At 53.7% G+C, this 19,791-nt stretch overlaps 1 protein-coding gene across 14 annotated transcripts in view; it reads right to left on the reverse strand.

Annotated features, from left to right (window-relative positions):
- Positions 1-19,791, reverse strand: part of R3HDM2 (R3H domain containing 2) — a 108,407-nt gene that overhangs the window by 24,730 nt on the left and 63,886 nt on the right. For 11 of the 14 annotated variants that reach the window (XM_075061127.1, XM_075061125.1, XM_075061118.1 and 8 more), the window contains 10 exons: positions 18,957-19,043; positions 17,382-17,508; positions 15,321-15,399; positions 14,066-14,125; positions 12,192-12,332; positions 11,722-11,830; positions 9,857-9,952; positions 6,767-6,798; positions 6,613-6,666; positions 2,390-2,610 (listed from right to left, as the gene is read on the reverse strand). In XM_075061127.1, coding sequence (XP_074917228.1) covers positions 2,390-2,610; positions 6,613-6,666; positions 6,767-6,798; positions 9,857-9,952; positions 11,722-11,830; positions 12,192-12,332; positions 14,066-14,125; positions 15,321-15,399; positions 17,382-17,508; positions 18,957-19,043 — 1,006 coding nt within the window. The remainder of the gene's footprint in view (positions 1-2,389; positions 2,611-6,612; positions 6,667-6,766; positions 6,799-9,856; positions 9,953-11,721; positions 11,831-12,191; positions 12,333-14,065; positions 14,126-15,320; positions 15,400-17,381; positions 17,509-18,956; positions 19,044-19,791) is intronic. The other 3 variants (XM_075061120.1, XM_075061119.1, XM_075061130.1) reach the window with 1 other exon arrangement.

Here is a 19,791-nt window from a genome sequence, read left to right on the forward strand (position 1 = left end):
TCTTGGCAGCCACTGAGCTGGCAGCTTGCTTGTTCTAACACATCACTAGCTGCTCGGTGGGAAAGCCACTTCCCCTCTCTCTGTCCACGCTGCAAGCAGGAGGTGCGGCACGTAGGCAAGCTAGCTTGCTACCACTAGCAGCCCCGGGCTAGCCACGCAAGTGCAACCTTGCCCGGGACCCTGCCTGTGGACGTTTCTGGAGCGCAGGGTAGGCGCACCCAGCGCACGCGCTCGCAGCTTTCTACGGTGCTCAAATGCTGCACTGACAAGTTACATTAAAACATGGTGCTTTCCTGGCCCCCTTTGGTCTGTTCGCTAACTAGTCTAACGGCAGCTGAGCTGGGATCTCGCATTCCATGTGTGTGAAGCGCTTGGCACACTTGGGGGAGCTAATGCGAATATTTTGCTCTGCCTGGCAGCTAGGGTGACCTGACAGCAAGTGTGAATAATCAGGACAGGGGCTGGGGGATAATGGGAGCCTGTATAAGAAAAAGACCCCAAAATCACGACTATGTCTATAAAATTGGGACATCTGGTCACCCTACTAGCATCAGAGTCTGGTTCATTTCCCCAACTCTCTTGTTCCAACTGGGTGCATCTGCGTAGCTTGGGGAAGGAGCCAGGGTAAACAGGAGCAAACCTCTGCTGGCTGGAGGGCTCTACAGCACAGCACAAAGTGGTTACTATAGAAAAAGCAGCAATTCGATGTGTTCATTTGGTGGAATAAAATATCACATGCACATAAGGTGGGGAACGTTTTCCCTCTGGCACTGGGTCAGAGAGGGGCTGTTGAGAACAGAAGGGGAAGACAGAAGGCAATCCCCTTCACCAATAAAGACGCTAACAATGGGCAATCATCAGAAATGAACAAGAGAGGAAAGAAAGGCGTGGCCAAAGGTACGACTCACTGGAGCCCCAGCTCTAACCAGGGCTAATACGTGACTTGCTCTGTAGTGCAGGAAGCAGCAGGGTGGGCATGTGGCGGCGATCCATGCTGCAGAGTTTAATAATCTCCTCTTCTGCACATTTTCCCGACTTAAAAAGTAGTAAGTCTGCAGAATAATTGCCTGACCCTGCATGGGCTTAGCAAGCCCACTCATTTGTCAATGGCAGGCTTGGAGAATGTTGGTTTCTTTAATTGCAAAAAGAAAAGGTACTTTCAATTGGTTGGCCAATGTACGAAGTGTGAATTCAAATCAGAGTACGTACCCAAGAGACAGCCGTGGGAAAGAGTACGCACAGCTCCCTGCAATCACGAATAGCAAGAACAGATCCTCTGCCGTGCCGCTAATTACATGTATTTTCAGAAGAGCTCAGCTCCCACCATTTGAAAATCTAGCCCCAGTTGTGGGTGCTGGGCATGTGAAAATTTAGCCCCAAACTCTTAAGAAAACCTGGCCTCACAATGGGATGCGCCCAGCCCTCGGGTTACAAGGTAAAAGCTCCATTTTAAAGGCCATTCTATGCTCTGAAATAACACCCAGCAGATTCTAAGGTCAGTTCTTTACTCCTTCACTGGAGCAGGTTTTTGCGATGAAGCCAAATGATGTAAAACTTCACTAACCTAAACTAAGTAATGAATTGAAACTCAGCTATGAGATTCTCAGCAGAGCACGGTGATGGCAGCTCTTCGGAAGGAGCGTTGGGGTGAAGGGGGAAGCAGGATTTCATTCTCCGCTGACTAAGGTTTTTGACAGTTGCCATCACCACTGCATTCAAATGACGATGAAACCACAGGCTTTCTCCACTGAAAACACCTGAGGACACCTGGAAATTCAGCACGCTGCTTTTCCTGCCTGTGACGTTTGGCTGGTTTCCCTAATGAGGAACCAGTCTGAGCACTGGTAACGCCCCTGGGATGAAGTTAACCGGCACTCTCACTGGGCCAGGGACCAGTGTCAGTTCAGACCTGTTCACCCAGGCACGGGGGTTGAAATCCGTTATGGTGCGTCTGAAACTCCAGCCCGTGTTTAGTGGCTCTCTAAGAATTGGCAGCATCTGACCTGCTGTTAGGTTAAGTCTGACAAGATCAGCTAATTATTGGCTCCTTCCCCGTGAGAGCAAGAAAAGCGCAGGATGGTTTGTCTTGCCTGGGCAAAGTCCCCTTCCGGCAGTGAGAATCCACGGAGGGGGAGGAATGGGGGACACAGGACCTGCAGGCCCATACGATGGGAGTGTGGCACCGCAGGGAACACACATGTTGCTGGGTGGGCCAGGAGGAGATCATCAGTTCCAGTCCCCCCTGGTGACATGTTAGATAAGGCCCCAGTGCCTGGTAGCTGCCCAGAGATGCACTAGCCCCCCTCGATCTTGATACTGCATGACACTGGAATCACTGGCTCTGTGCTGTGGGCCCGGGGATAGGGCCCTAGCTCTGACAAAGCGGTACCTGGCCTGGCTGTCCTGCAGGCACTGCTCCCGATGCTGTCCCCTCGCGTGAGGATGGAGATGCCGCTGAAGCTGCTGGCTTTAGTGACGGGCGGGCGCAGGTTGCGGATGGAGCTGTCCGAGTCCGTGCTGCTCCACGGCCGGGGCTCCAGCGACTTCAGCTCGCTTTCTGTGCTGCTCTGACGGCTGCCTGAGGCCCGGTTCAGAGTGTCCCGGTTCCCCCTGCAGAGACCACGGCGGTTACACGGCCTCTCCCAGCAGAAGGGAGCAGACGAACGAGAGCGAGTGGCGGCAGGAGTTCTGGAGCCCGGCACCAGACACGGGAAATGGGTGGTGCAGGGCTGCAGGAGTCCCCGGGGCTTTCCCAACAGCCTTGCTTGCACAGCTGCTTGGGAACGAACTGATCTGCTGATAAGCCGCCCCAAGAGCAGGACTGGGCTGGCTCTGGCCAGAGACCCATGCACTCGGCTAACCCCCTACTTGCACCAGGAGCTGAAGGGGACACCTACGCTGCAGCTGGGGGCGAGCCTGGGCAGACAGACTGAAAAGTGCTGGGTGGATATGGCACCAGTGGAGGTTCGGGCTGGCTATCCGAGCTCAAGCCCGCTCTTCCCCCTGGGTCTGAGCTCGGGTGGCCAGCTCGAGCCTCTGCTGGTGCTGCTCCGTCCACACCACTATTTGTAGTGTGTTCGGCCGAGCCCTGTCTGCCTGCCTGCCTGGGCCGGCAACCTCGCTCCACTGCAGGGCAGACATGCCCTAATGGTCAAGCTCTCAGACCCTCCCTTTCTGAGGCAGAGACACTGGCTTAGACCCCCACGTACCCTAACACCCACCCAGCTCAAGGTCCCTTTACTCTGCAGCAGCTGCTATACCAAGGAACCAGGCCCACGTCATGCGGCTCTTTGTAGTTTAGTGTTGACAGCCCCCCGGCCCCCCTGCCCAAAAGAAAGCCCTGCTTGCTACCTCCGGGCAAGCAACTGGCTCCTGGCGGAGGTCAGGGGACAGGACTAGATTTCTCCCCCTCCCTCAGGGTGGGGGCTGGATGTTAGAAGGGTGCCACGGCAGAGGAAGCCCATTAAATGGTGGCAGGTGTAACTTAGTGCAGTGTGAGCAGTTTGCTCACGCTGGGGGACTTCGGTGGGACCCATGCCCAGCCCTCCCGCCCCCAGAGGAAGGGTCACCTTGAATGCATGTAGGGCAGTGAAACCAGAAGCAGTCCCTGGGGAACTGTCACAAACGCCATCCAGCCGGAGGAGAGGGGCTTTGTGGGCTCTCCCCAGTGCACAATCAGAGCTGAACTAATGGGCATCACCTCGGCCTCTGGGCTGGGAGCCCAGACCCAAGATGCAAAACCAAGAGGGCGTGAATGGGTGCCACGGGGCCATGCCGCGGGAGGGGCGGGGCTTTTGTGGAGTTGTGTCAACCATCAGAACACCAGCTCCAACTGATCGGGCCCCCCCGGACTGCGGCTGCTCCCCACCCTGGTGTTTTGGCTATGCAGGCTCCGGAGCAGAGCCCACCTCCTCCTCTCGGCTCCCAGCCATGGGGCGAGAATGCACATTGCACACGACCCACTGGTACAAGTGGGAGCTCGACACCTACAGCAGAGGGGGCGGACTGGTGAAGCCGCAGCACCTCGCTGGGGGCAAATAACCAGCTAAGCAAAGTCTAAGTAGCTTCTGGAGACCACATCCGCTGCCCTCCACGGCCCTCACTTGGCCGACAGCCGGGGAACCAGAGTGTTGCTTTGTTTCTAACGCTGAAGATCGTGCTGGTGGGAGGCTGAACCATCCCATTACAGCAAGGGCAGAGGTCGGACCAGCTTCCAACACCCCCCTGCCCTTGCTGTAATGGGACGGTTCAGCCCTTTCGGAGCTACGGGGGAGGGAGTTGTCTCCATTCAATCCTCTGTCGCAATCATCCCCGATTCCTTTGGCCAGGTGAGAACACCTGCCAGCCACCCCAGACCGGACCCCACCTGGCCCCGATGACCTACAGGTGGATAGGTTCCAGATTCTCCCTTGCTAATACCCTGAGCTATTCCGCAGTGCCCACGTCCAAACCCTGCTGCACAGCAACTGCCCGCCAATGCTGTCTCATGCCGCACCCTCAGCTAGTCTCGCTACAGCTCGCGCTCCAGGAGCGTTCATTAGCACGGAGATCTTCGCAGGAAATCTGTTAATTAACAGCACGAAGAAAACGTTCTGAAACACTGAATGGGCAGCAGGGTTCATTGGAACCTCGCACATTAAGGAGCATGGGGACCTGCCGTTCCCCTGCTGCCCCCACAGCCCCTCCCTGAATGTCACTGCCCCAGTGGCAGTGCCGGAAAGCCGAGATTACAGGAACCGCCACATGGGAAGGGATAAAGATTAATCCCAAGTGGTTGTTCAGCTTCTCGCCATGAGATTCTTGGCACATGCTGCAAGCACAGCGGCCCGAGATGCCACCGCGGTGCTGCACGACGAGGGGCTCAGCTTCCGTGCCCCAGGTGCCCTGAGGTCTGGCGGTGGGGAGCGAGCGAGACAGAGCCCGGCACTAATTGACAGCGGGCGACAGACCCGTCAAGCTCCAGGTCAGTCCAGCTCCCCGCAGACAAGAGCCATGGCCGGCAGGACTGAGGACATAGGCCCTGAAGCCCTTAGGCCCTTCTGAAACTTTGTACCCCTCCCCCCAAAAGGCCCCCATCACAAGCAGCGCTCACACCTGCAGCCTCCCAGGGGCAGGGGGCGCGAATGGGCCATGCAGACTCGGCTGTTGCCTACAGGCCCCTTCCTGCCACCCTCCAGCTGCTGGGGGAAACGTAGCTCTGTGCTTGCCTAGGCCAGCAGCTCCCAATCGTTCCTGGTTCACTCACCACCTTCAACCCCGGGGAACAGCCCCGCCGGTGCACCAAGCGCCCCCAGCCCTGGTCTAGCCTTCAACCCTGGGGAACAGCCCCGCCGGTGCACCAAGCACCCGCTGTGATGAACTAGGAATGTTCTTAATGTTTTCTCTGAATACTGTGTTGGTGCCTCAGTGTCCCCTAGGCAGTTCTTAAGTATCTGGCAGAGCAAAGGGCCAGTGCACCTAATGCCTGGCACTCTGTATCCTAGCAACTGATGGCCTGGGCCCCTCCTCTGCAAAGGTGCCAACTGCAGGTGTTGGAGACAAAGGGATCAGGTGACCTCCTGGCCCGGGAAAGGAGCTGAGCAGAGAGGAGGGGCTGGAGGGGTTGGTTAGTCTGGAGCTACCTGGGGATAAGGAGTGAAGTGCAGACCTAGGGGTCTGGCTCACTGCCCCCCAGAATGGACCCGGCCGAGGGGTCTGGTTCGCTGTATCTACAAGCTCTGTTTTAGACCCTGTTCCTGTCATCGAATAAACCTCTGTTTTGCTGGCTGAGAGTCACGTCTGACTGCAAAGTGGGGGTGCAGAACCCTGTGGCTTCCCCAGGACCCCGCCTGGGTGGGCTCGCTGTGGGAAGCACACGGAGGGGCAGAGGATGCTGAATGCTCCAAGGAGAGACCCAGGAGGTGAAGACGTGTGAGCTTCTTGCCCTGAACAAGTCTGTTCCAAGAGAGAGGAGGCTCCCCAAAGTCCTAACTGGCTTTGTGGGGAGCTGTTCCAGAGCATCGCCCGGTAATTCCGTGACACCCCCAGTCCCGGCCTAGCCTTCATATCCGGGGAACAGCCCTGCCGGTGCACCAAGCGCCCCCAGCCCCGGCCTAGCCTGTCTGCTCTGCAGACGCACAGAGCCCTTCAGGCTCTTAATCTGGCCCCTTTTGTCTGAAGGAACTGTCCGTCCGTTAAAAGAAATCAACAGAAAAGGCAGCTGAAGTGGATTCCCTGGACCCTCTGACGCAACACCCGGGGAACATGTACTGCCAGGGCTCAGCCGTCAAACACCACCACCAGGACCAAACACCGATGCACATGTGAGGAGATACTAATGTAATCTCTGTTTAGACAGCTGGGGTTTATCACCCTGAGAACGCAGGTGTCAGAGGCAGGTGGGACCATGTGGCTTGTGATCCTATGAGCCTTTCACCTCCCCTCCTTCCCCCACGACCCTTCAGCCCTTGTTTGGAATGAATCAGCAAAAATGACTCCAGAGCAATTTAGTTTGGGAGACAAAAAAAAACAACGGATGTTGCAAAAGATACGACTCAAAGCACGCCACAAGCAGCCATGCATGGGGCGAGCTCACGCTGCAGAACAACGTATGCAAGAAACCACACAGAGTACCTAAAAATCTGCCTCCTTTTGTGAGAGCTAGAAGAAAAGCCTTCCTTGGCGAGTCTGTTGGTCAACATCAGAGAAAAGCATCGTTACAGGTTTACCGTGTCCTCCCCCGAGAAAGCTACAGGTGTGGCCGTGACGCATGCTGGCTGGTACTAACCTGCTGTCGTTTAGATATCCGTTCTGACCAGTCTAGTGGCAGGGTGAAGCCGAGGAGGGGGAAAGAAAAGAGAAAATAACTGATAAGGCAGCAGTATTGGCACGTTACAAACAAAGGGGCATCTGAATGCGAAGGGGGCTAGATGGGGCTGCGTCTGGGATAGGGGCTGCGTCACACTCGTGAGTTACTTTCCTGTCGTCTCTGGCTCTCCAAGCCACTGGACACATTGCACTTCTGTCTAGATTCTTATTCCAGGGCCACCACAGGAGCATCAGGTACCTTTTCTAGCTCCTGCCTCCCCATGATGTCCCAGCACTCCCCAGATCCCCCGTGCTAGACAGCGCTGGTCTATAAACTGGCTGACACAACATGGAGAAGAAGGGACTCACTCACCGTCACACACAGAAGAGAACCCAGGAGTCCTGATGACTCCCTGGCCCTGCTCCAACCACTAGGCAATGCAGCAGTGCTTTCATAGTTCCCACATTCTCTAGCACGTCAGTGGTTCACACCTGGCAGTGTCGCCGGAGTTCAGCACGTGGCTCCCAACAAGGCATGATGAACACTGCATGCTGAGTCATTCGATTTCCTACCCTCTGCTCAGACGCAGCCCCACCTGCCAGAGGTTGCACCCGAGGGTCACTAGACAATGACTCCCCTGGGCCACCGGCCAGTAGCACTGGCTAGCTCCCGGAGCGCTCTATCCTGACTCTCCCCTTGGCCAGAAACACGGCTTGATACAGGGGTCTTTTCAGCGCTCTGGGACCCCTCGCAGGGAGTGGGGGGTGTGGCAGGTAAAGCCAGGAGCAGGTTATTAACCAGCCCAGATGCAGATTAGCATTTGGAGCAGTCACTAAATCCAACCCCCCCTGTTTGTCCTGGCACAAGAATCCTGCCCAGAGCATTCTGCTAACAGGCACTGCTCAGCACAGCCTTTATCGCACCACTGCACTGACCTCGCCCTCACCCCACTTCCATCCTGTAACCTCCCCCAGGGCGGCTGATTGCTACCTCCAGGGGCTGCCTCTAGGGAGCAAATTCCTTGAGGAACTTCCACTCCAGGTGGCCACTTAGCAAAAGAAAGAAAAACACCCCCTAACAGTCCCACCCTGGAAGGCGCAGACGCATGGGTGCGGTCAGTATTCCCTCACCTGCTAGCTCAGCATGGCTACATTAGAAACGGGGGCCAGGAGATTCTAGGTACACAATTTGAGCCGACTGAAAAGGGCCAGATTCCCAGAGAGCAGGTGCTCTGCCCTGTCTGAAAAGCACGTCAAGTGGGGCCCCTGGAATCACCAGCCACTTTCAAAAAATCTTGCCCCTTCCCCGTGACACTGCACCTCATAGTCATATTATTATGATATGGTTATAGCATAATTATGAGGCATTTCATGCAAGGTAAGCCGTGCGAGGTGTCATTGGAAAAGTTATGATTTGCTGAATATGATTATCCTATTTGTGTGCAGGTATCATTTTTGTCTCTGAAGTTATGGATATTGACTATGTATCTGTACTTCAAATGTAGTTACACCTGGGTAACGCCCACTCAGCAAGATGTTTTCAGTCTAGACAGCTATCTGGGAAGGGTCTATTCAGAGCAATGAGCCACTAGGGAGAACAACAGGCCTCAGGAGAAGCTTATCTCCTAGCTGGGGAACCTTCCTGAGAACACTCCACACAATGTGAGTAATGGCTGCCATGACTCTACAAGGACATGTGACCAGGCCACATGATGCTGGACTCCATCTTGGGATGTCAGTATTTTCCCACTGTCTGGTCTGGGAACCAAGCTTTGAAACAAAGGGTTCCCATCATATGCTAAAGCTATATAAGGCGGGGAGTGACACCATCTGGGGTTCTTCACTCCCCACACAAGAAGACTCCTGGAAACACCTGAGGAACAAGGAGGGGGAGGGATAGCTCAGTGGTTTGAACATTGGCCCACTAAACTCAGGGTCATGAGTTCAGTTCTTAAGGGGGCCATTCTGGGATGGAATGGGATGGGATGGGGCGGGGAGTTGGGGATTGGCTCTGCTTTGAGCAGGGGGTTGGACTAGATACCTCCTGAGGTCCCTTCCAACCCTGAAATTCTATGATTCTAAAGACTGAACGAGGGGAAGTGCTGGACCCAGGCTAAAGGGATTTCTAGCCTGTGAATGGAACCCCTGAGGATTTCAAGCTGTAAAGCAAGTGCAGCTTGGCCCTTAAGGATAGGGTGACCAGACAGCAACTGTGAAACAACATGACGGGGTGGGGGGCAATAGGTGCCTATATAAGGAAAAAGTCCTAAAAACTCAGACTGTCCCTATAAAAACAGGACATCTGGTCACCCTGCTTAAGGATCTGCAGGTGGTATCTCTTTGGATGAGAATCTGCTAATTTATATCCAATCTCTTTAGTATATTAAGCGCAGTTTGCGTTTTTTATTTGCTAGGCAATCTGCTTTGATCTGTTTGCTATTCCTTATATTCACTTAAAATCATCTTTTGTAGTTAAATTTGTATTTGTTTTAATCTAAACCAACGGGCTTTGCCTGGAGTGCTTGGGGAAAATCTCTGCTTGGTTAGCACAAGTGTGCATTGTTCCCTTCACATTGCAGGAGAGGTGGAGTGGGTATTAAACCCATAGACTGGCCAGATTTGACCAGGACGGTGCTGCTCCGGCATCCCAAGCTGGGAAGCTGGTGGTTAGACAGCCCGTGTGTAGCTGCAGCTGGGTGTGTCCCTACCGGAATGAATGCTGGTGAAAGTGCAGGCTGGAGGGCTTTGCAGCTTGTCACATCAGCACAGTGCGAGAGGGAGCCCAGGCTGGTGGGTCAGGGGGCTCAGTGGTACCCCAGTTCCAGGTAGCGCCCCAGGGGGGAACCTGTCACACTCCCGTTTCTAACCTAGCGACACTGATCCCGCGCTCAAGAATGACAGGTCAGTGAATGGCAAACCCACTGAGCCCATACGTTTCTTCACATGCCAAAATTATAACAACAAGCGTAGAGTGGGGGAGAGGGGCAGCTGGCTGGGGCGTGAGGGGGACCAAAGAAAAAGCCCCTTGAGAACCATGAAGAGGGGAAGCCCTGCTAGCAGCCAGCCTTACCTCTCGCGCAAATATCCGCTCTCTGACCCTCTGATACTCCTCTTCTCTCTCTTCTATTGATTTGCTCCTCCTCCCGTCCTGCAATGGGATCCTGATCTAGAGTGACAGGCAGAATTCGGCTGGTTAAACGCTGGCTCCACGCACCCCGAGTGTAGCAGCAAGGGAAAGTGATGTGGCACAGTGCCCTGGGTCTGCCTGGTGCTCTGATAACCCGACAAGCTCTCTGCCCCAAAAACGACTGCTGCTGGCAGGGAACGCTCTGGGGTCCTAATTGGCACACGTGTCCAGGTCGAGCAGAGCAGCTCTGCTTTGGATCAGCTGACTGGAGAGAGATCTCAGCTGCAGATGCTGTTTGTGGCTGGAAAACACACACTTCTGTTGCTAAGGTTACGTCCACGCAGCTGCTGGGAGATGTAAAATCCCAGCTCAGCGACACATACACGTGCTAGCTCTGATCAAGCTAGTGTGCTAAAAATAGCAGTTCGGCTGTGATGGCACTGACCACCCATCTAGGATCTCAGACAAGATTACACTGGGGCAGCTAGTCTATCCTGCTATTTTTAGAGATCTTGCCAGATGAAAACTAGCACGTGTACATCTATTGGAGCTGGAAATTACACCTTCCAGCAGCTGCGTGGATGTTCCCCAATGCTAACAGTGGCTGGTGCCATCAGATCCTTCCTGCTTCGAAGCAGGGCCCCATGGCAAGGTAGAGCAAGGTTGCAAAATCCAAAGCGTAAAAGCTCCTCCCAGCTCCTGCACACCCTGTTGCTTGGACTCAAGATCCAGGCCTCATGAGAAGCATGGTAGCAAGGCAGGATCTAAGAAGAAGATGGGAGATTGCCCTCACATGCAACAGCAGTTCTCTGTCCCAAGGAGCGAACCATCTAAAACAAGCATCGAAGCAAGGGATGAGAACATGTCAAGGGCACTCTGGGAGGAGACGGCTACGGCAGAGAGGAGCATGAGATGGCTCCTTAGGAAGGATACCTGCCTCGCACCAAGTTTTAGTTCTCCCAGTTTGTAGCCAGCATCCCAAGCGCAGGCGGGAAGGAGGTGAGTAGGGGGAGGGTGGGCAGCAAAAGCAAACTCTGAGCGGGGCTGTGAAGCAGCAGAGAGGGGCTGCCTGGCATGAGGGCTCAGGCCGCAGGAAGCCACCAGTGTGGAGACGGAGCCGAGGGGTCCCTCCGCATGGAGGTTGCATCGCTCCTCTGAGTGAAGGCTCCCTTCTGGCCAGGGACCGAGGATCCCTGCTGATTTCATTAGCCCGTGAAATGCTGCTTACTCGTCTGGCAGCCCTGGCGGGATTGAGGGGAGACTTTGCGACAGCTCAAGCTCACTGTTTGTGCAGGGGAATTCCTCGCTATTGCACGGCCCCTGGGGGCCCTCGCCTGCCTGGCAGCATGGTGAGGATGCCGGGGAAAGCCCTGGGGGGAGGGGAAAGGATGCCAACTCTGAAAGCTCAAGAGGGCGATTCACTGGCAAGGCTGTTAACCATTTCACTGCTGATCATTTAAGCAAAGGCCTTTTTTTTAATTCAGCCTAAACTGCTGGCGGGTTGAGGTCCAGTTTGCCGCAGAGCGCCTGGGGATCTGCCTTCCATCCACTAGCCCCCTGCTGCTGGAAGAGCCAGTAGGGGCCTCTGTGGCAGTTTCCTGGGAGTACAGCTGTGGAAGGAGACAGCACGGACCCAGGAGGGATTTCAAGTTGCCCCCATGCAAGCAGGAATGTCCCCAAACTCACTGATCAAAACACTGGCAGGTCCCATTCCCAGGCGACCAAGATGCCAAGAAATACCGAGCAAAGCTCGGCAGTCACCCCTTCAGCTTTCGGGAAGGGCCTGGACACATCTCACCCAAACTCACCTGATTATCATCCCGGTCCATGCTGGCGTCGTCTCGCTTTAGAATGAACCTCTGAGGAAAGTCCACGTTCTTCTCGTCTTTGATGTGCTCGGAGAATCTTTGCTCGGGGCTGCAGGGAGGAAAGATGCCGTCATGAGCAGCAGGCGAAGGTGAACAAGAACCTTCCCTGTGCTGCTCTGCTGCCAGGCAGGCCTGGGGGTGCAAGGCAGAGGAGGTCAGGGCAGAGGTTCCAGGCTGCAACCTACTGGGCGGCTCAAGCTGCCATCAGATCGTCTGCACTTGGATTTGGGAGGGTGGGTCTCTAGGCTTCCCTCCTCCTTCATTCTCCCACTCTCCACACCCCTTTAAAGGCCTGTCCGGATCAGGCTGTGAAATATTCCAGGAGTGCTTTGGGGACGCGGTGGGGAGTAGGAGGCCAGGGAAGGGAGGGGGTTTCCCAGCCCTCCCCTCAGCCCCAGGGCTCTCCTTACATCCTGGTGTTACTGGTCTTGTTGATAATGACGGCTTTCCCAGTTTGGTCAACGTTATGGTCCATGCCGAAGTAGGCAGCTACCCTGTGCAAGAGCATCCTGTGATATGAGGTCATCTGCGGGAACTTCCTGAACTGATTGCTGAGAACAGAAGAGGGGACAGAGCCCTTGTATTCAGACTGCGTTAAACAGACCAGATTAACCTGACACAAACAGGGTTCAGCCCAGAAAGATCAGGGCCCCGATTCAACACAGCATTTAAACACGTGCTTCACTCTCAGCGACTTCACGCGCCAAAGCAGGGGTGGGATGACTCACGGGCTTAACGCTGCAGAACTCGGACCCAAGGGAAGAAAAACCAGCTACGTGCCCTGGCCCCAATTCACGCTTAACTTTCATCCCGTGCTTCGTGGCATTGCTGGATTGGGGCCTCAGGTCAGAAGCTGACTCCAATGGGAGCTGGGTCAAACAGGGAATTCTTTCACCCTGATCTCCTACGTAAAGCCATTGGAGAGCTCCCGATGACAGCTCCCGACTACACCCCCGGGCTGTGTGAAGGGTGGGAGCAGCCCCTGGAGGGACAGGTGCTCTCAAGCTCTCCGGGCAGGAACGAGAGGAGAGTAGGACAGGAAAAGCACTTTATGTTTTGAGCTGCCGCAGAGCAAGAGGAAAACCCTTAGAAAATCCATTATTTCAAATCTCAGGGCCCCTGTTTAGAGGGGCCCTACCAAAACAGGAGCATCTTTAAAATGCGTCCTTCAAAGCGGACAGCGTCACGTTCAGACAGATCCAGTGTCTGTGCGAGAGACAGTTCAGGGCTGGGCACTGAGCTCTCGCTCTGACCTCCAGACAGGGAGGGCACCAGCACCAGACACCTGCCCCTGCACCCCAGATCTGCCCTGCAAGGGGCACCTCTGGGGGCAAGAGGGCAATGGGTCTGCCCTGCTCCCAGGCTTCTCTGCTAATAAGCTCCTGCCAACAGCTGAGCCAGCCTTAGTGACATGGGCCCTGGGAACCGGCCTGGGACCCAAACACATTTCACACAGTTGGTGCTTTCAGTCACTATGACCTGGCCTGGATGCGAACAGCAGCTAGCTGGAGAAAGGCTCTAGTCTTCCCACACCCAGTAACGAGCCACAGCTGGCCTGCAGACCTGTGCTCAATTCCCTGCTCTGCCTTCAAGTACCCAACTCACCCACCGTCCACACAAACCTCTGACCTGGGTTTTCCAGGTGTTTCAAGCCCAGGCGAGCTTACACAGCTGGGGAGGTCGGTGGGGGGGGTTAGAGTTTGAGTTTGCTCTAACTCTTACTAGAACCTGCCCATTTTGCAGTGAGGACAGTGGCTAAGTCTCTGAAGCGTGGCTAGTCCTCAACTGCCACCTCCCTCCCTCCCCCAGGGAGTCTCCCCCAAAGGACAGACAAGTTACCCTGGAATTGACACAAGCGCCTGGGAAAGAATCCTAGAGCGTCTCAGGACAAAGACTGACCCCAAGCCACACCCAAGCAAATGCAGAACCAGTGAGGACCCAGCAATTCGGAGAGGGCTTTGCAGTGAGGATGCTCACACCCAGGCTAGGCTGACCAGGGGGCCAGGCACCCAGGTGCAGTGAAGACAGACCCTGAAGTCTCTCTGTGTCTTAGGTCCTCATCTGTGAAATGGGAGGAACAGCCCTGCCCTGCCGCCCAGGGCTGTGGGAGGATAAACAGACACATTCAGTATTGCCAAGTGCTCAGATCCGGTGGAAATGGGAGCCGTGGAGCACAGCAGATGGAGCAGGCTGTTTTCAAACAGCTCTTATCAGATATACGTGAGCCTTGTTCTCCCACGTCACCAACCAGCTTCACTTCAAGCAAACTCTGCTGGCCACTTACTTGTTATCGCTAATAAATTCTAGAATCTCCTGTTCTAACTTTAGCAGCATCATTCGATCCCTGTCCAGAAAAAGTGGGGAGGAGAAGAATAAATCAATCACATTTCGAAGAGGAGAGAAGAACGCAGCGCGCGTCGAGAACTGCAGATTAACACTCCCTCCACCCCTGAGAAACAGAAAGTCCCTGGCATTAGCAAACCTCCAGGTTATTAAACACACCGGCTTCGCCCTCCCTCCGCTGCAGAGTATAAAAAAAATACATAATCAATGATGAGTCAAGTGTTTCTGCTCAAGGCAAGCCACTGCTGCATGATGACTGTGTTTCTGGGACCATTAGATCCTTGCGCCACTGGAGGCCGTACAGACAGAAACACAAGCTTGTTAATTTTATGCCTAACCAGTGATTGGCAGCTGGTCTGATATTGTTTATTACTGATATTGTGGCAGACGTGCTACAGATAGGTCTTTGAGAGCTATTTAGAGGAGGGATTTGAGAGCAATTAAGGTTCCTTTCCTGCCTATATTCAAATCAATTATTTTTCCTCCCTCAGTTTGAATCCGTAATGCATTAGCGTGTCTGTTTCACTAGCCTGCAATAATGAAACGACTGCTCCTCCTGCCTGGGTTTATCAACCTTCTACTCAGGGCCAAGTCCCCCTGACCTTCCAGATGGGAAACCCACCACCAGGGGAGTTGCAATTTCTGACAGCCTCCCCACCCCGCCCTTTGTTTGCAGTCATGCAAACCCTTCCCTTAATCCAGGGGTGGCCAACCTGAGCCGGAGAAGGAGCCAGAATTTACCAATGTACATCGCCGAAGAGCCACAGTAACACGTCAGCAGCCCCCCGTCAGCTCCCCACCTCTAGCTGCCAGCACCTCTCCCTCCCCCCTATGCCTCCCGCCTGCCGTGATCAGCTGTTTTGCATGTGCAGGAGGCTCTGGGGGGGTAGGGTGGAGGAGGGAGGGCACAGCATGTTCGGGGGAAGGGGCGGGGGCTTTGGGGGCAGGGCCTGGGGCAGAGCAGGGGGTTGAGCAGCGAGCACCCCCTGGCACACTGGAAAGTTGGTGTCTGTAGCTCCTGTCTCAGAGTCAGCACCTATACAAGGAGCCGCATATTAACCTCTGAAGAGCCGCATGTGGCTCCACAGCCACAGGTTGGCCACTCCTGCCTTAATCCCTGGAGTGTAGAGCATCGGTTAACAGCATCTTCCTCCCTCCACTCAATCAACCGCTGGTTTTACCATCTTGTGACCTACCTTGGATTTTTTTTCAGTGTATTTACTAAAAATTCATGCAAATCTATTCCAGTGGAGTCTGTGTATTCTTGGCTGGAATCTGAAACAACATCAACAGAACAGAGTCAGGGAAGTGTCCTGTCTTTTTCTTCAGAGTGTATTCAGCACCTAAGACTATGGGTCCTGATCCAGGACTGGTGCTTCTAAGTGCTACGGAAACACAATTATCCCTAAACCAGGCAGCACAAATGGGAAGCGATGGGATTCCTAGAGCGACTCTCTAGGGCTCAGTCACTGCCAGCACTAGTGCGTATGAAGCCACTGAAATCAATGGAGCTGACTCTGCTTAGAGCTAGAGAAATTAGCCCTAGATTATCAGTTTAAAGATTCTTACTACTAGCTGTTGTCACGGAGTGTGGGGGAGACAGGGCCCGGCACCCCCCACGTTCTGCGATTCACCGTGACTCTCAGCCAGCCAGTAACACAGAAGGTTTATTAGATGACAGGAACACAGTCCAAAACAGAGCTTGTAGGTACAGAAACAGGACCCCTCAGTCAGGTCCATCTTGGGGGGTAGGGAGCCCAGACTCCAGTGCTGGGGCTCTCTCCATTTCCCCAGCCAGCTCCAAACAAACTCTCCAGCCCCTCCCCTGGCCTCTGTCTCTTTCCCCAGGGGCAGGAGGTCACCTGATCTCTTTGTTCTCAAACACCATCAGTGGGCACCTGGCAGAGAGGGGCTCAGGCCATCAGTTGCCAGAAGACAGGTGCCCGCCATTCTCTGTGCAGACCACATCACCCCTGACCTCTAGGACTCTGCAACAATCACACACCCTTATCCCACCACTAGATACTTAAGAAATGCATATGGGAAACTGAGGTACCCACACAGTAATCAGAGAAAACATTAAGCACATTCCCACTTCATCACAGCCGTTCCAAAGGAAGGGAGACTGCTCTTGTGATTACGGCACTTGCCAGGGACCCAGAACACCTGGGTTCAATTCCTGGCTCTGCCACTCATTCCTTCCGCGATCATGAGCAAGTCACAGATCAGCTCTGCGCCTCAGTTTCTCTAACAGTAACATGGAGGGGATGACAGTTCCCTAAACCCCCAGGGCAGAGGGAAGATTAAAACATGAATACAATTCTGGTTACCGGGGCCCTATAAGAACCCACAAAGACCCAGAATAAAACAGTTTGCAAAGCATTGCAGACAACAGTTAGAGAAGGGAACGCCGAACATTTTCATTTTAAAAATCTATTTAACATTCAGGGAAGTAATCTTCATGCAAAAGTTAAGGAGGCTGAAAAGAAATCTGCAAGAGCCTGATATTCTCAGTGCCTCCCCCGCAGCTACACTGTTAAACAGGTCACCCCCCGAGCAGTGCTAGTGGGATGTCCTCTAGTGCCCAAACGTGGACGCTCAGAAGCCTTCCACATGAATGACTTTTGTACCCTAGACCTCAGCGGTCACTTCACCGTGAATATCCTTCTTTAAAGTGGTAGCAGAAAAGCCATACGGGACATTTCACCTGCCCCAATACAGCGGAGCTGGCAGAAGAGCTACTCTCAGCGGCAGGATTTCAGGTATGATTCGCTCTCTGGATGCAAATTTTAAATTTTGCTCTTTCAACCATGTTTACGTCCCTAAATTTTAAAAAGGGAATTTGTATAAAGCCTCTGGGTGGGACGTCTCCCAAACCCCATCTACAGCCCCGTCTCTATTGGTGAGTTTCACAAAGAGAAACTCAAAGCAGGAGCTTCTCCAGGGTGGGGTTCTTTGTAGCTGTGTCATTCCAAAACATCCCGATCTCCAAGACCATAAAAGGGAGCCCCATGTCACAGAGCCACAGAAACGCTGGCTGGACAGGACCTTGAGGTGTCAGCTAGTCCAGCCCCCCATGCTGAAGCAGGATTTACTACACCATCCTGCACTGGGGTGTCCGGTAGAGCACATTCCAGTTTACAGGAACTCTCTCCCCTGCAAATGAAGTTATAACAAAACCCCAACGGAGATCGGCTGAGTCCCGGCTGTCAGAACCCAGGAAGCAGGCTCCTGCAGTCCCACGCCAGTGCACCAACCTCTAGAAAGCATTTTCCTTGGTGCCTTCTCCTTATTCTTGTCTTTTTCCTCTTTCTCAGGCCCATCTTTTGTCGACTTCTCCTCTTCCTTGTCCGAGGGGCAACTGACATGCAACTGAATAATGTCCTAGAAAGAAGCAAACAGCACTTCGTTGAGCTCAACACCCCAAACGTGGCCTTGTGGCTCTTTGGATTCCATGCACAGAGGCTGGTGTGAGCAGCACCAGGGAACACACACTTGATAGCTAAGTCACAGAATCACAGGACTGGAGAGGACCTTGATGGCCATCTAGTCCAGTCCCCTGCTCTCATGGCCAGGCTCAGTATTATCTAGACCATCCCTGACAGGTGTTTGTCCAACCTGCTCTTAAAAATCTCCAGTGACGGAGATTCCAGAACCTCCCTGGGCAATTTATTCCAGTGCTTAACCACCCTGACAGCCAGGCAGTTTTTCCTAATGTCCAACCTAAACTGCCCTTGCTGCAATTTAAGCCCACTGCTTCTTGTCCTATCCCCAGAGGTTATGGAGAACAATTTTTTCTCCCTTCCCCTTCTAACGACCTTCTATGTACCTGAAAACTGCTATCATGTCCTCTCTCAGTCATCTCTTTTCCAGACTAAACAAACCCAGGTTTTCAATCTCCCCCCCCGGTCACCTTTTCTAGACCTTTCATCATTTTTGTTGCTCTTCTCTGGACTTTGTCCAATTTTTCCACATCCTTCCTGAAATGTGGCGCCCAGAACTGGACACAATACTCCAGCTGAGGCCTAACCAGCGTGGAGCAGAGTGGGAGAATTACTTCTCCTGTCTTGCTTACAACGCTCCTGCTAATGCAGCCCAGAACGACGTTTGCTTTTTTTGCAACAGCGTTACACTGTGCACTCATATGTAGCTTCCCCCAGACCCCTTTCCGCAGAGCTCCTTCCTAGGCAGTCATTTGGTTCCTTCCTAAGCGGAGCACTTTGCATTTGTTCTTATTGAAGTTCATCCTATTTACCTCAGACCTTTTCTCCAGTTTGTCCAGATCATTCTGAATTTTAATCCTCTCCTCCAAAGCACTTACAACCTCTCCCAGCTTGGTATCATCTACAACCGTTAACTAGGCCATTATCTAAATCACTGATGAAGATATTGAACAGAAGCGGACCCAGCGCTGATCTCTGTGGGACCCCACTCCATCTGCTGCGCTGGGATTCATGTTTGTTTGGGGAGGGCAGTTAAGTTGTTACTTACGATGCCTTTGCACACAAAGCAAATGGCTTGTCTGTATCAGCGAGCTGGTGTGAGTATAAACAGCAGGATAGTCCCGGTAGCATGGGTAGCTGCAGTGAAGGCACGAGGCCCTGGTCTCAGGTGGCTTTGTACTCAGCACGGCTCTGCTGTGCTTCTGCAGCCACCTCCCACGCTGCCGTGGCTACACTGCTATTTATACCAGCTAGTGCAAGAGACTCGCCCCCTAGCTTGTTCTGTGATGCGACCTAGGAAACAGAGCCATTGCCAGGGGCGGTTCTCCCTGGGACCAGCACTGAAAAAAAAGTGCTCATGTTTTAGGACCTGGCTAAAGCTTGGCCTACCTGGGCTTCCAAGGGCCCATCCACAAATGGGCTGGAGGATTCTTCACACACTGCCAGGCTCCTGACCAGCTTGAGCTTCGAATTAGACTGAAATACAAAGAAACAGCACGTGCGTCTCAAGCGCACTCTGACGTGCGACTGAGCCGCTCACCTCACCAGCGCCAATTAAACTGCTGCCATCACAGTGACACGCTGGCCAAAATGCAAATTCTCAGAGCCGGCAGTAACACATGCACAAGCAGAGGTTTGTGGGTGTGAGGGCAACAAATTGTTCTTTTCTAGAGACCTTAATTGAGACTGACCCCCCCCAAACTTGAGGCGAATGGCTATTGTGCTAATCCACCGTACCACTGAGCCTCTGTTAGCATGAAATCTCGCTGAGCAGTTACACAGCCTGCGTCCGCCTCTGCAAGCCCACATACCAAACAACCTCCCAAGTGTTAACCCTGAAGAAGGGGCAACCCTGAAACTGACTAAGTCTTTCACAGCAGGAAGTGTTGTTTCTGCTTTCCTTGGTTTAACTAAATGGCTGCCATCCCATTTCCAGCGTACCTGCCTGCTCGACAACTTCGGGTTCAAAGTAATGCTTTTATAACGCTTCAGGACTCTCAGCCCAAAACGTGTCACCCAACCACCCAAGATCCTGGGGAGCTCCGGCTCTGGGGAGCAGGGCTGAGCGCAGCATGGGCTCTCCTCCACCGTGGGAGGGGGTCACCAGAGCACCAGCCTTCCTGGCTGCTGGATGCATTCTCAGATTAAGGTCAGATGAGACCATTAAATCATGTTGTCTGACCGCCACACAGGGTGCTAATGAAGAAAGAACGGTGCCATTGGG

Source organism: Chelonoidis abingdonii, chromosome 26, assembly GCF_003597395.2.
Source record: "Chelonoidis abingdonii isolate Lonesome George chromosome 26, CheloAbing_2.0, whole genome shotgun sequence".
Classification (NCBI taxonomy): domain Eukaryota; kingdom Metazoa; phylum Chordata; order Testudines; family Testudinidae; genus Chelonoidis; species Chelonoidis abingdonii.